Here is a 14,540-nt window from a genome sequence, read left to right as displayed (position 1 = left end):
AACTGCAGCAATCATATTGTTTATTGTGTGTTTTCAAGGAAAGTCTCTATGGTGTAGTGGGGTAAGAGCATGAGCTATAAAGTTATACTACCTGGTTTTGAAACCTGCTACAAGTCACAAGACAGACCTTGGGTATGTAACCTATCTCTCTGTGAATCAGTATTCTCATCTGCAAAGTGAGAGTAATGGTCTAAAATGTTATTTCATAGTTGTGGTCACGAAGATTTACTGAGTTAATAGCACTGGTACATTGCTATTTTTGAAGAGCACTGGTACATTGCAAGTGCCCAATAAGAATTAGTTCTTATTTTACGCTCTGCTAAGTTTTATATGAATGTAACTGGGAGCAGGGAGTAGCTCGGCCATAGCAGGGAGATGCAAAGGCTAACAAGAAGAGGGAGGGCAGGAACATATCCAGGGATGTGACGGTAATCCCCTTCTAGGAAACATGCTTCTTGAGGCAGGAAGATATTCCTGTCATGAGGTGTGAGGCTAAGGTGCTGTATACCTGGTGGACTCTCCCCCCACCACCAATTCAGCAGGGTAAGGGATCAAAGTACGTCTCTTGGTGGTGAAGTTGCCTACCTCTTGCAGTCTTTTTTTTTTTTTATATCAAAAGTAGTTTACTAGTTAAACATTGTTTATTATAATATAGCAATATAGACCATGGGTTAAGAATGTGGAGGCAAAAAAAGATCTAATCATGGTTTTGACCTTTATTATCTGATTGATCTTGGGCAGGATCCTTAATTTCTCTATGCTTCTATTTCTTTTTTTTTTTAACATCTTTATTGGAGCATGATTGCTTTACAATGTTGTGTTAGTTTCTGTTGCATAACAAAGTGAATAAGCTATACATATACATATATCCCCATATCCCCTCCCTCTTGCATCTCCCTCCCACCCTCCCTATCCCACCCCTCTAGGTGGTCACAAAGCACCCAGCTGATCTCCCTGTGCTATGCAGCTGCTTCCCACTAGCTATTCTACATTTGGTAGTGTATATGTGTCAATGCTACTCTCTTACTTCATCCCAGCTTACCCTTCCCCCTCCCTGTGTCCTCAAGTCCATTTTCTACGTCTGCGTCTTTATTCCTGTCCTGCCCCTAGGTTCATCAGAACATTTTTTTTTTAAGATATATATGTGTTAGCATACGGTATTTGTTTTTCTCTTTCTGACTTCACTCAGTATGACAGTCTCTAGGTCCATCCACGTCACTACAAATAACTCAATTTCGTTTCTTTTTATGGCTGAGTAATATTCCATTGTATATATGTGCCACATCTTCTTTATCCATTCATCTGTTGATGGACACTTAGGTTGCTTCCATGTCCTGGCTATTATAAGTAGAGCTGCAATGAACATTGTGGTACATGACTATTTTGAATTATGGTTTTCTCAGGGTATGTGCCCAGTAGTGGGATTGCTGGGTCATATGGTAGTTCTATTTTTTGTTTTTTAAGGAACCTCCATACTGTTCTCCATAGTGGTTGTATCAATTTACATTCCCACCAACAGTGCAAGAGGGTTCCCTTTTCTCCATACCCTCTCCAGCATTTATTGTTTGTAGATTTTTTAATGATGGCCATTCGTACAGTCTTTTTTTTTTTTTTTAAAGATGTTGGGGGTAGGAGTTTATTAATTAATTTTTGCTGTGTTGGGTCTTCGTTTCTGTGTGAGGGCTTTCTCTAGTTGTGGCAAGCGGGGGCCACTCTTCATCGCGGTGCGCAGGCCTCTCACTATCGCGGCCTCTCTTGTTGCGGAGCACAGGCTCCAGATGCGCAGGCTCAGTACTTGTGGCTCACGGGCCTAGTTGCTCCGCGGCATGTGGGATCCTCCCAGACCAGGGCTCGAACCCGTGTCCCCTGCATTAGCAGGCAGATTCTCAACCACTGCGCCACCAGGGAAGTCCCTTGCAGTCTTTTTTTAAAAGCATGGTCAAGTTACAGGAAAAATTCTATCACAGAAAAGTATTTTAAGTCAAATGAGTCATTTCTCTTATTAAGAGTATTTTTGAGCATCTTGGCATTTTAAACTATACTATCAGATTGATTTTTCTTTGATGTATATACATTTTTTACAGGCATAGTAATGATGTTGAGTAGTCTTAACAGAGGATTTAAATATCAGTGATGTTTTTTAAAAAAACGCTTTTTAAATGGATATATATATATATTCTTTTAATGGACTTCAGGACTTTTACTTTTTTGGAAAGCAAAGATATGGGCATTTAACTAGGTATAATGTAATTCTGTTAGGCAGGGAGGATATTTTTTCCTTCTAGTAAAACATATTGAGGCTAATAATGATTGAAGACACATCATCAAAGGAAAACATTGACTCCTGAGGAAAAGTGATCAATCAGGCATTGGAAGAGATGATTTATAAAGGTAATTATGGCACTGGAATAAGCTTTTGGGATAAGCATACTTTGATCCATGTCAGTCATTCTTACTTCACATATGTCTTTGAGAGCCACCTTAGTGCAAAAAAGATGAGGGTCAAAGTAACAAGAAGGTTTATAGCTTTCCAGTGGAAGACAAAAATACAACAGTAATCCTCCCTCCTCCTCACCATTGTCAAATTCCTTCCTGTTTGAGGATCTCAGAATCATTTAGTTGGCTACAATGATCTGCTGACTTTATCAGTATATTGTAACATGAAACCTTGTAAACTGAAACAACCTGCTTTAAATAAAAGTATTATGTGGCTAGTTTCCAACTATTTTAATCACAGTACAGCTGTAAACATTAAAAGATTGACATTTATATTGAAAAAAAAAACCCCTGAAATGTAATTTTAACTTTTTATCTCTATTAAACTATTCTATATCTGTGTTCTTACTGTAAGTCACCTCAATGACAGTGTTTAAGATAATCAGAATGTACATTATCCATACTTTTTCTTCTAGAGATTTTAATTTCCAACAGGAAACCAAAGTGAAATGAGTGCAAAACTAAAAGACTAGAATTCTCAATAGTTTTTCCACTGATTAGTATCTCATTTTCTGCCTACAAATCGGTTTATGGACACAATTTTGAAAGTTGCTAGGAGGACACAATCTGACAGTTAATATCAACATCTTTTGATAGTGTTTGTAAATGCTTGGCATTCTTCTTATTAGTAATACAATGTTTCTGCATTCTTATTAGTAACATGTTTGTCATAGAATATTGTGGATTTAACGTTCTGAGAAGATCAAACAATATTCAAATTTTTGTTATATGCTTGATGAAAAATTAAAGAACACATTGCTTAGTGTTACCCATAATTTTTGAGAGAGGATCTATGCCTTAAATTAATTATCAACTTCCATATATCAGAAGTCAGGTTATTTGGGTACACAGAAGTTTTTTTTTTTTTTAAACCACAGCAATTGTGGTAAATTGGCTCCCAGGAGACTTCATTTACTCTTGTGTTGTCATCAGATGAATATGTATTAGGCCTCAACTTTGTATGTTAGGCTGATTTGCAGTTTAGATTGTATGAAATGGCTAAATTTCTCAGTTATTTGGCTTGAAAAAATATAATTCAAATATTGTAGGAATGAGACTCCACAGTGAATCCCCACAGTAAGGAGAATGGTCCGCTTATTTCTGAATGGAAATCCCCAATTGTCACACCACATCAATGATCTGGCATATCTGACTTCCATTGAGCTGGACTTTTAAAGGTCAGGTCTCTGGACGAAGAATTTTAGCTTAGCGGGTTATGCAGCAAAGATGCCCAAATCCAGAGCACTGTTTTAATGTTGTCAGAAATAGGTTCTCTTGAAATAGCAGAGGGGAAGAAAAAAATGGAAGATTTTAAGCGCAAAGTCTTTTGCCTAAGCACATTTTCTAACGTTTCTGCCCGTATCTCATTAAAAAGCTGGATAAAGAAACAGGGATGGGGATAGAACCACATCATCTACTTTCATAGAAGGTTCAGACTGGAGTCCCGCAGGCACAATTTATTTGGCCTACATTTAAAAAATCTGGAAATGCCATATTAGAAAAAAATCCAGATTTTTGGCTTCTTTTAAGAAACGGAACCTTTGGCCACAGTGGGCCTGTATTCATACGGGGTGTGTGGGGGGAAAGCAGGCTGGATTTGAGAATCGGCTGCTTTCTGTACACATGCTCAATGATTTCCCATTCCCTGCCACCCCGAACGTCTTCACACCACGTTCACTTTGCCTGCCTCACCCCGCAGGCGTTGAGATTCCTGCAGTTTATGAAATGGATGCAAACGGGTCTTTTTTCTTTTCTTTTTTTTAAATGGGCAAATCTCTTTGTTAAAGGAGGAAGGGGGAACCAATGGCTGGTTTTGCTTCCAAAGTCCTAAATCTGCCGTTTTTCAACCACCTGACCCTAACCTACTTTTCCCGGATGGCCCAAAGTATGAAACTAAGTATCAAAGGATGGCCCTTGTAGTCACAGTTCTATCACAAGCCAGCCATGTGACCTTGGGCGAGTCCGTTAAGCTCTCTTAGCCGAAGGTGATGAAGTCTCTAAACGGGCTTAATACCTGCTCTGAATACTTCACAGGGCTATTGCACAGCACACACGAGATTCTGAAAGTACTCCTAAATCATTTATAAACCGCAAAACGCTCCCTAGCACAAGCGTCTGTTAGAGTGCGATACCACGGCTTTAGAAGTTGGGTTCCTGGAATCCGCTCCAGTTCTGCGCTGCTCCCACCTCCCACGCTCGGGGTGGGCGGGCGGAAGAAGATTCTCAGGGGAGAAGCTCTGGAGAACCAGCTTAGAAATGCAGCGAGAAGTCCGTTAGCGGGGGTAAAGTTGTTGGCATTTTTAAGCCCCCAGAGTAACATACCAACTCCTGGCCGAGATGACAGACACCGCGCAGAGCCAGCGCGAAAACCGGTCCCCGGGCCACCTCCCTGCTCGAAGCCAGGACCCCAGGAGCCAGGCCTGAACCCTCCCGGCCAGGACCCCAGACCCGGGATTCCGGACCTCGTTCTCGTCCCCAACCCCCCCATCTCCTCCCCATCCCCCCTCCACGTGACAAGAGCCGGAACCGTCACTTCCGGCGGCGCAGGCCACGCGCCTGCGCGGGGCGCCTGGCCTCAGTGAACGGTCGGCAGGGGCGCCGCGCCGCCAACGGCCTCGAGTGGCGGGCGGCGCGGGTTCGACTGGGGCGGCAGCGGTGCCGCGGGATGCTGTCCAGAGAGTGTGCGGCCTGAGCGGACCAGCCCACTCCGCGGAGGGGCCGGTCGCCCCGCCCCCTTCGCCATCTCCCTCCATTGCGCCCTCCGCCGGGGCTCGCAGTCCGTCCTGGTGCGGCTGCTAGGGCGCCCGGGACACTGGCGGAGGCGGCCGCGTCGCCCTCGCACTCGGGCCCGCCCCCTCGCGCCCCGCCCTGTCCCCGCCCTCCTCGCCGCCCTCTGCGGGAGCCCGGCAGCTGCAGCGGAGCCGCGGAGCGGGCGGCGGGGCCGGGGCTGTGCGCTCGGCGCGCGCGGAATGTGAGGCTCGGCAGGCCGTAGCGCTCTCGGACGCTCGGACGAGCGAGGGGCGGCGACCCCTCGCGGACGCCCGGCCGCGTGCCGGACCGGGCACCTCACCCTCTCGCTCGCCCTTGCGCGCGCCCCGCGCCCTCCAGCGCGCCGGCGGGACCATGAAGAAGTTCTCTCGAATGCCCAAGTCGGAGGGCGGCGGCGGCGGCGGCGGAGCGGCGGGTGGCGGGGCCGGCGGGGCCGGGGCCGGCTCTGGTAGCTCGTCCATGGGGGTCCGGGTGTTTGCGGTCGGCCGTTACCAGGTCACCCTGGAGGAGTCACTGGCCGAAGGTACGGGCGCCCGGGGAGGCTCGGGCCGGCAGGTGAGGGAGGGCTGGGGTGTGGCGGTAGCTTCTCCAGGTCCTCGCCCGCTTGTCTCCTCGCCTTCCCGGCTCACTCTAACCCCTTCTGCCTCCTCTGCTGGGCCAGCGGGGGCTTTTAGAGTAGCTCGGGCTCTCGCTCGTAAGTCGGCTTTTCTCGCCGCCGGCAACTCTGACCTGTGCACAGTTCTTTCAGTACGAGTTTGTCATTTTCAGTGCTTCTTGACGCAAAGAAATAAATAGGAACTGTCTTAGCGAGTGCTGCGGTGTCATGATTAGACCAGTGACTCATTAAAGGGTCAGATCGAGCAGGATTGGGGCTCTTACCCGCTGTGGCTCAGGGGGGTGTCAAGCGTTGGCCTCACCACTCGCGACGCAGGGCACAGGACTCTGCAGCCCCGAGTGTTCAGCCTGGGTTTGCTGCTGCTCAGTCATCAGTTGAAAAACAATTTATTTCTGTGCGTGCGCGTGATGGAGGTGATACTTTGCCCCAAATTCAGTGAGTAGGTTGCTTTGGGGGAGCAGGTAAACTTGAAGTCCACTTATCTTTGTTTTTTAGAATCTTCTCTATCATGCAGGGTGCTAGTCACACCCTTTCGGTGTGTCTTGTTTGATAAGACTTTAAAAGACGATATGAAAGCAGGTTAACTTTCACTTGAGAAGTTTTGTGTTCGATCCTTCATTATCTTTATCAGACTATGTCAACAGTTGAGAGTCTGCTTACAAAAAAGTTTGCTCCATTGAAAAAAAAATCCTACACTTTTAGTTTTGTATTTCTTGTATAATTGGCTTGTAAGAAATACTCGTTTCATTGCATACTTCACTGACTTTTGAGTTTTTAACTGCAGAATGATATTACAAAAATACTTAAAAATTTCTCAAGAAATAATTTGTTGATAATTTGCCCTTCTAAGTTTCAAGATTAAGAGAGAAGAAATCAAAGACAGTAGTTTTGGTTCTCTGAGGGTCAGTTGATGTGGTTTGGAGACAGTAGACTGAGATTCCACTTGTGTTTTTTGAAATGCCATAAACAATAGCAAATTAGTACAAAAGAAAAACCTGAACATTTTTGTCTATACAATATTCTAAAGAGAAAGAAATCTTGAATTATTCAGGATGGATGTCATTGTTTTGCAAGCCATTGCCCCCAATAATGAGCCTAGCTGAACCTTAGGTGGGAGGAGGATCTTTAGCTTGTCAAATAATGAATGTATGTATGGTAATTGGTGTTGATAGACGGATTTACCATGCTGTAAAAGTTCCTAGTTCTTTATTATACGTTAACTTCAAGTGTTTGAGTCGTAGATTAAGCTATAGGTTTTAAGAAGACATGGCTGTTAACTCACATGCTGTACTTCTGTTTTTGAATTGTTGTAATAACTGCAGGGTGGCTTGAATAATATTACTCACTTCATTTCACTAAATCCCAGATGGGTCTTTTACTTAATAAGAAATCATTGACATTTCATCAAGTTAGACTTTGGTAGCTTCTACCGCTGCTCCATGCATGTCCTGTCATTACCCTGAGCAAACCATTTTCAATAAAAAAGAAGTAATTTTGGAAGATGCAAATACAAATGAATTTCAAAAGGGGAGTGCTCAAGCACACACACACACACAAATTAAAAAAATGTTTCAGTCACTAATGTCACTGTTAGAGTGTTCCACTTACCTTTGCCATAAATTTGTCATTTCTCTTGGAAAAATCCCTAATCAAGTGCTAGGAGGAAGCAAGCGTTGAACAAACTCTTTTGGAAGGTGGCGCTTCCCCAACCCAACACCCCAGAGGGAAGGCTGAGGCCTAGGCTTTGTTCCTTGTGTATTTCTTCTATTTCAGCACGCACACAACCGAAATTATCTATATTCGGTTTACTTTTTGATCCTGACAACATATTGTTATTTCATATGCTTAATATCATCTCTTCTTTCCAAATAAGTAATGCTACAATTTAGATCAGATGTTTAAGCACAAACGTGGTTTACATTCAAGAATGATCATTCAGTAATTTACAGATACATTTGCCCAATTGTAAGATTAGGGCAAGTGCTTGTGAAAAGGCGTTACTGTAGAGTTTAGAGTACCTGAATTGGGGAGAGGTGTACCATTGAGTGGGAAAAGGGTAGAAGCAAAGACAGATCAAAAAACAAACTTAGTTGATTTTACATTTTTGTTTTGTGTCAGTGTTGTTTAAATAGAGGCAAGACCCTGTAGATGCTGTGTCCTGAGGTGTTTTTGCCATGCTACTGCAAATACAGGCAGCTTGCTCAGAATGACCTCTGCAGTGTCTTTGAGTCTTCAATAAACCTGGTGTGAGTGCTGCCGCCCCCCCTCTTCAAATACATACTTGATTCTCATTATTCACAGTAGTCACGTTCTATAAAGTCGCTGTGACCAGTGATTTAGCAAATACTGAATCATTGTTCCTAGGGGAAATAGTGTCAGGGTACCGCAAGCCTGTGTTTACAGCATTTTTGTCAACCAGTCACTGTATAACCTTGTTTTATGTGTGTTTCTGTTTAAAGACACCTTGTTTAATATATATTGTTGACTTGTTAACATTGAACTAATGGTCAACAGTACTGTAACTCATGCCTAAATGAAGCTTAGTGAATATACAGATTTTCTCTGTAAGGGACATCATAGCCTTCTTGCACTAAGAAACGCTAGATGGACAACACTTTGGCTCTATGCTTGGGGGCTATTTTAAACAACAAAATCACCAATAAAAAACACAAAAATGAGAAAAACATGACACTACATAGACCTTGAAAAGGGCCCTTGTTTATAGCAGTGAGAGCTGAAACAAGGCAGAGCAATACCTTGTTGATTCCAGCTGGCTTACTCAAAATTTTCACCACTATGCGCATGTCTGCAAATAACTATGAAAGTGCCATTGTATTGATATTGGGATATTTTATTGATTTCAGGGATACAAATAAATTTTAGCAAGTAAGCAACTTCACAAATATGAACTCTCCAAATAATGAGGATCATCTGTATATGTATGTATGTATAGGTATGTGTATGTATGTATATATTTACATGCACATACATGTCTTATATATTATATATATTTAAAAAACCCACATCCTCAGGAGTATACTTACGTTGTATGTTATAACTAAACTATTGGTGTAGTTTCCTTTCTGAAATATACACTTTGTATCATAATCTCTTTCTAGTTAAGTATATAGATGTTTGAAAATGCTGACAACTTGCACCTTTTTAGTTCTTGCTCAAAGTTGAGAGGATATCACAATGGGCCATTTTTATGGTTTTCCTCGAAAACAATTTAGTTTCAGGAGTGGAATTTCAGCATCGGGCTGTAGAAATGAGGTAGAGCTATACGTGAATTTTAGCTTGAAACAGTGTCAAATTGTCAAGCACATATAATTCAATGTAACCGTCCCAAGTTTTTACTAAAACGTAGGACTGCTTTTGGATCATATACCTCTGTATACCTTCAGTGCTAGTCAGAAGAATTTAATATTGATTGATAATGGGAAGAGTGGGTTGTCAAGTAGGAGAGTTTTTCCCCTAAGTGTCTTTGGTGAAAAGTGGACTTATGGGGAGCGTAGAGAGCAGGACACCATCCAAAATTTGTTAACATAGTCTAATCATGAGGTTATGGGACTGGATAGGAGTGGTATTTAAAAAAATTTTTTTTTTTTTTTGCGGTACGCGGACCTCTTACCGCTGTGGCCTCTCCCGCTGCGAAGCACAGGCTCCGGAAGCGCAGGCTCAGCGGCCATGGCGCACGGGCCCAGCCGCTCCGCGGCACGTGGGATCCTCCCAGACCGGGGCACGAACCCGCGTCCCCTGCATCGGCAGGTGGACTCTCAACCACTGCGCCGCCAGGGAAGCCCAGGAGTGGTATTTTGAATATGATTGGATGCATAGGACTTTCTGACATGGGCATGGGGGTTGTTGGCACTGTCAGTAATTGGAGGCCAGGAATTTACTAGAGTTCTGTAAAAGTAGCTCAGTAGCTCTCAGAGTTAACTGCTTAGAGTAGGGTGAATTTGGGCTAGGTGTCAATTCTTATTGTTAATTTTACAGGAAGGTAGTAAGGTACATCTGACCTTGCAGGATAAATCAGTAAGAATCTTTAAGCATGGTATCTCATTTGCAGGAATTATCTGTGGCTACCCAGTAACATGGAAGTAAAAGTTCTTGAGAGATAACAAAGCAGAGTGGAGGATTTAGTAAAGATATCAGCAACTGTTACTATTCCCTAACTATTAAATGCCTTTTTTTTTTTTTTAAATGCCAGGCTCTGTACTAGGTGCTATTTATACAGCAGAGAACAAAACAGGTGTTTCTCTGGCATTATGGAACTTACAGTCTAGTGTAGAAGATAAATATTAAACAGAATTAATCAGGTTAATGTAGTTAACAATTTTGATAATTGTCATGAGAAGAAAGCATAGGGTTTCATGAGAGAATAACTGATTCAATTTGTATTGGAGGATGAAGGAAGGCTTGTTTTTTTTTTGACATTTTAGCAGAACTCTGAAGTATGAGGAGAGTTAAGTAAAGGCAGAGGTATGAAGGTGGCGTGGTATGGAGTATGTCATGAAGAGAGAAATTCCTATGTGGGGAAGAGTTTCAGGAAGTGAATTGTGTCCAGAGCTATGGACTATCATGAATGAACCACATGGAAGAAGGACCCAAGGTGGTTTTGGAGAGGACCAGGATCCAAGTCTTTGTATGCCATGTTGGGGATTTTAGATTTTGTCTGAAAATGCAATGGGAAGCTACTGAAGGATTTAAATTAGGGCCGTGACATGCTCTGATTTGTATTTTCGTAAGATCATGGTGTTTGCTCTATAGAGACTGTTTAAGAGGTATACAAATTAGGTTAGTTAAGATGATGGCAGTGGGGATGGAGCCTAATGTTACTAATGCTTGAATGGGAAGACCTGGTTGTGGATTGGATGGAGGTGGGTGTTGTAGGAAGTGTGAAGAATGACTTGCTTATGTACTTCTTGGATGAAGGAGGTGCTATTTATTGAGATGGGGAAGAGTAGAGAAGGAACAGGTTTGGGGGTGTTGGGAGGATATCCAGTAATTCCAGACATGTTTAGTTGAGATATCTGAGAGGGGAAGTACATGTCAAGTGAAAAGTTGAATATATTGTCCAGTACTCAGCAAAGGTGTTTGGACTTAGAGACACGTACTTCTGATTGGTGAGCATTTGGCTGTTATTTTAAGCCCGGGAGAGGATTGCTGTAGGGAGAGGGTGTAGAATGAGAAGGGGAAGGCTCTCATGAAGGACACCTGTGGAACATTGGTCTCAGACATTAGAGTTTACCAGAATCATTTATTTGGAGGGCTTGCTAGGGCTTGGCAAAACACAGATTGCAGAGCCTGACCTCCAAAGTTTGATTTTGTATTTCTGGGCGGAGCCCGTAATTTGCATTTTTACCAACTTGCTCATCAATGCAGATACTGCTGCTCCAGGAACAGTGCCTTGAGAACCCGCGATTTAGAGTAGGCAAAGACTGAAAAGACTAAAAAGGAGCTGCCAGAGAGGCAAAGGAATACCAGGAGAATCCGATGCCTTGAAACTCAGGAGTGAAGGGGAGGGAGGGAATAGTTGTGTTGCTGAGAAGTCATCTTACTTGGTCACTTTTTTTTTTTTTGCGGTACACGGGCCTCTCACTGTTGTGGCCTCTCCCGTTGCGGAGCACAGGCTCCGGACGCGCAGGCTCAGCGGCCATGGCTCATGGGCCCAGCCGCTCCACGGCATGTGGGATCTTCCTGGACCGGGGCACGAACCCTTGTCCCCTGCATTGGCAGGCGGACTCTCAACGACTGCGCCACCAGGGAAGCCCCGGTCACATTTTTTTTGGTCAGGCATTCATGATTGTCCATGCTCAGTCGTTCACCTACCTTCTGAATCTTAGCTGTGGTTATTTCCTAGTAATGCTTTTTGCTCCAGCCACAGTGTGCTCCTCTCCTCCTTGCTCTGTGATTGAATCTTCTGTTTGCCTTTCACTCTGCTTGTGACTGTCTAATCCTAGCTTCCTAACTGCTGGCTATGATCACTCCCTTCTTCCTGTGGACATTTGTAGCTGTTTGCTTTTTTTCCCCTTATCACATTTAATCTTTTGTCTTGAGATACAATTATGTAAGCACTTGGAAACACTAGGGTGGTTAATTATTGTTCCTGTCTCAAGGCCCCTAGCAGATAGTAAAATTCTTGAGGCTGAAAGGACTCTGTATTAATTGCTTTTTGTGTCATAAAAATTGCCTCACTGTATGATGGACATTCAGATACTTTTCAAAGGAAATGATTTTTGACTTTTTTTTTAACCAGAATTCTTTAATAGGATTTAAGACCTAATTTGCAAATTAAGAAGCACCAGTGGAGGGCTCTTTAGTTCTTGTCCCCTCAAAGGTCTTCTGCTTACGTCTGGGGACGCTGAATTTTCTACTTTGGTGAAGACAAAGTTTCAAGACAAAGTTTGTTTAAGGCAAAGTGTTGTTTAAATTAGCTTTCTTGAAACAACAAAGAAAGAATAATGTGGCTGCCCCCTTAAGTCATCTTTCTCTATTGACATTATATTTTTCTTTATTTAGCAAAGGTGGTGAGTTAAAAGAAAATTATTTTTACGTGCAGTTGTGAAATTGTTTTATATTCTACAGTTGATTTTGACAGCCTTTTTTGGATGGAGAGCTTTTTGAGGACAGGGTCTTATTTATTTATCTCTGTATCCTTACTTCCTGTCCAGGAATTTTTTGTTGTTGTTGAATTAAACTATCAGGAAACGTTGTTTCCTTTTCTGTAATGCGTAGTTAATACCTATTATGAAGATCAATAGGTAATGTGTGATATTGACAAGATAATTTGTGACAGTACCTAACAGTGCATGCCAAATCTCTCAATCAATATGGGTTAGTTTTAGGTTCAGACTTAGTTACAAGCTTTCAGTGAAATCTGATTCTGGCATTGTAGTAACATGCTTTTAGATTAGGTATTACATTTATCCTGAATTAAGTTTCACATTTGTGTTTGTAAAAAATCTGAATCATTTTGATTAGATAATTATTATATGGCATTCAGCCACATGTAATTTTTATGTTTCAATCAGCTGTATAGAATTTTGACCTTGATAGCAGCATATGCTCTCACAATAATATGAAAGTAATTTGCAGCAAAGGATATTACGTAGAATCTTATTAACAGATGCTTCTCTTTTGGGTTGTTTATGTTATCATTGTAGAGATAGCGCCTAAGATGTAAATTTGATTGTCTGCTGATATGTTTTCTCTAGAGGTGGCAGTTTTTTTTTTTTTTTTTTGCGATACGCGAGCCTCTCACTGCTGTGGCCGGCGAGCCTCTCACTGCTGTGGCCGCTCCCGTTGCGGAGCACAGGCTCCGGACGCCCAAGCTCAGCGGCCATGGCTCACGGGCCCAGCCGCTCCGCGGCATGTGGGATCTTCCCGGACCGGGGCACGAACCCATGTCCCCTGCATCAGCAGGCGGACTCTCAACCACTGCGCCACCAGGGAAGCCCGAGGTGGCAGTTTTATTCAAGGACAAGATACTGACACTAAAATAATTCCCAATTTTCAACACTTCAAAAGTATGTAGTGGAAACTATACATTTATCTCCAATAAAGGGGCTAAATTGCACTGGTATGTCAAATTTCTTTGCTTTTAGCTGTGGTCAACCATGTGTGGTTAGTGCTGAGCAAATTGGAAAGGTTGTCTTTGGTTATTTTAAAAATAATGGAAATAAATTAATACTTGTTAGTATCTTTCCATTATGGAGTCTGCAGGAGGGATAAAAAGAAAATTGATGTTGTTAGTACTAAGGAACTAATCTTGTGTATTGTCTGGGGTTCTCTTTCACCCCTTATCTCCTTTTTTTTTTTTTCGTTTTGGTCAAAGCTTAAAGTAGAACATACACATTTATTAGAACACGTTTGGTAGCTATCAAAATGATTAAAACCTTGATCTGGAATTCTGACATTAAGAGTCTGAATGGCAATTTCAGTGCTGCATAAGGTTTCATCAGCAAAGGCTTGAGACTGCTCATTCCCTGATTTTTTATCCTGCATCCATCTGGTGAACCATTTATGTACCCACAAGCCACTATTTTTAGGGGACTCAGTTGGGACACTGAGTGGTTAATGACTGAGCCATTTTAAATAGTTGGGCACTTAGTTAATTTGGAGATTCTCTGTCTGTGTGTATCATCTTTACAAATGAGCTCAGTCAGCACATTTATGCTAAGTTTCAAAACTCTGGAGGAAAGTGGTTGTTGGGCCTTTCCACAGAGGGATTTTGTTTTTGGAATTTTGGGTTTGTCTTAGAATTCCAGTAACATTAAGGGCATAGTTTGGGACGTAACCTTTGGAGAGGCACTTTGCAATGGATATTATTTTAAAATGTGAAAAAATTGTCGCTACTAGTTTTCCTATTTTAACATTATATTAAATTTTGAAATGATGCCTTCTTGGAGGAAACTATTAAAAAAAAAAAGGCAAAACTTGGAGTCGGGCCAGCTGCTAATCCCAGTTAATGCCACTAACTCACATTGTGACATTTTTTTTTAACTTTTTTGCATTTACTTTATTTTTTAATTAAATTTTTTTTTATTTTTTTTTTTTTATGTTTTTTGGCTGCATTGGGTCTTTGTTGCTGTGTGTGGACTTTCTCTAGTTGCGGCGAGCGGGGGCTACTTTTGTTGTGCACAGGCTTCTCATTGTG

The 14,540-nt window shown here is 42.3% G+C and overlaps 1 protein-coding gene and 1 long non-coding RNA gene across 4 annotated transcripts in view; one reads left to right on the top strand and one right to left on the bottom strand.

Annotated features, from left to right (window-relative positions):
* The window catches only part of LOC132425384 (uncharacterized), a 73,429-nt gene extending 68,479 nt beyond the window's left edge, over positions 1–4,950 (bottom strand). For both annotated transcript variants that reach the window (XR_009519433.1, XR_009519432.1), the window contains exon 1: positions 4,819–4,950. This is a non-coding gene — a long non-coding RNA (uncharacterized lncRNA). The remainder of the gene's footprint in view (positions 1–4,818) is intronic.
* A 154-nt stretch (positions 4,951–5,104) lies between these two features.
* The window catches only part of BMP2K (BMP2 inducible kinase), a 119,561-nt gene continuing 110,125 nt past the window's right edge, over positions 5,105–14,540 (top strand). For both annotated transcript variants that reach the window (XM_060012295.2, XM_060012294.2), the window contains exon 1: positions 5,105–5,788. In XM_060012295.2, the coding sequence (XP_059868278.1) occupies positions 5,620–5,788 (169 nt within the window). In that variant the 5' untranslated portion in view covers positions 5,105–5,619. The remainder of the gene's footprint in view (positions 5,789–14,540) is intronic.

The sequence above is a fragment of the Delphinus delphis genome, chromosome 5 (assembly GCF_949987515.2).
Source record: "Delphinus delphis chromosome 5, mDelDel1.2, whole genome shotgun sequence".
Lineage (NCBI taxonomy): Eukaryota > Metazoa > Chordata > Mammalia > Artiodactyla > Delphinidae > Delphinus > Delphinus delphis.
This window is presented reverse-complemented; position numbering and strand designations above follow the sequence as displayed.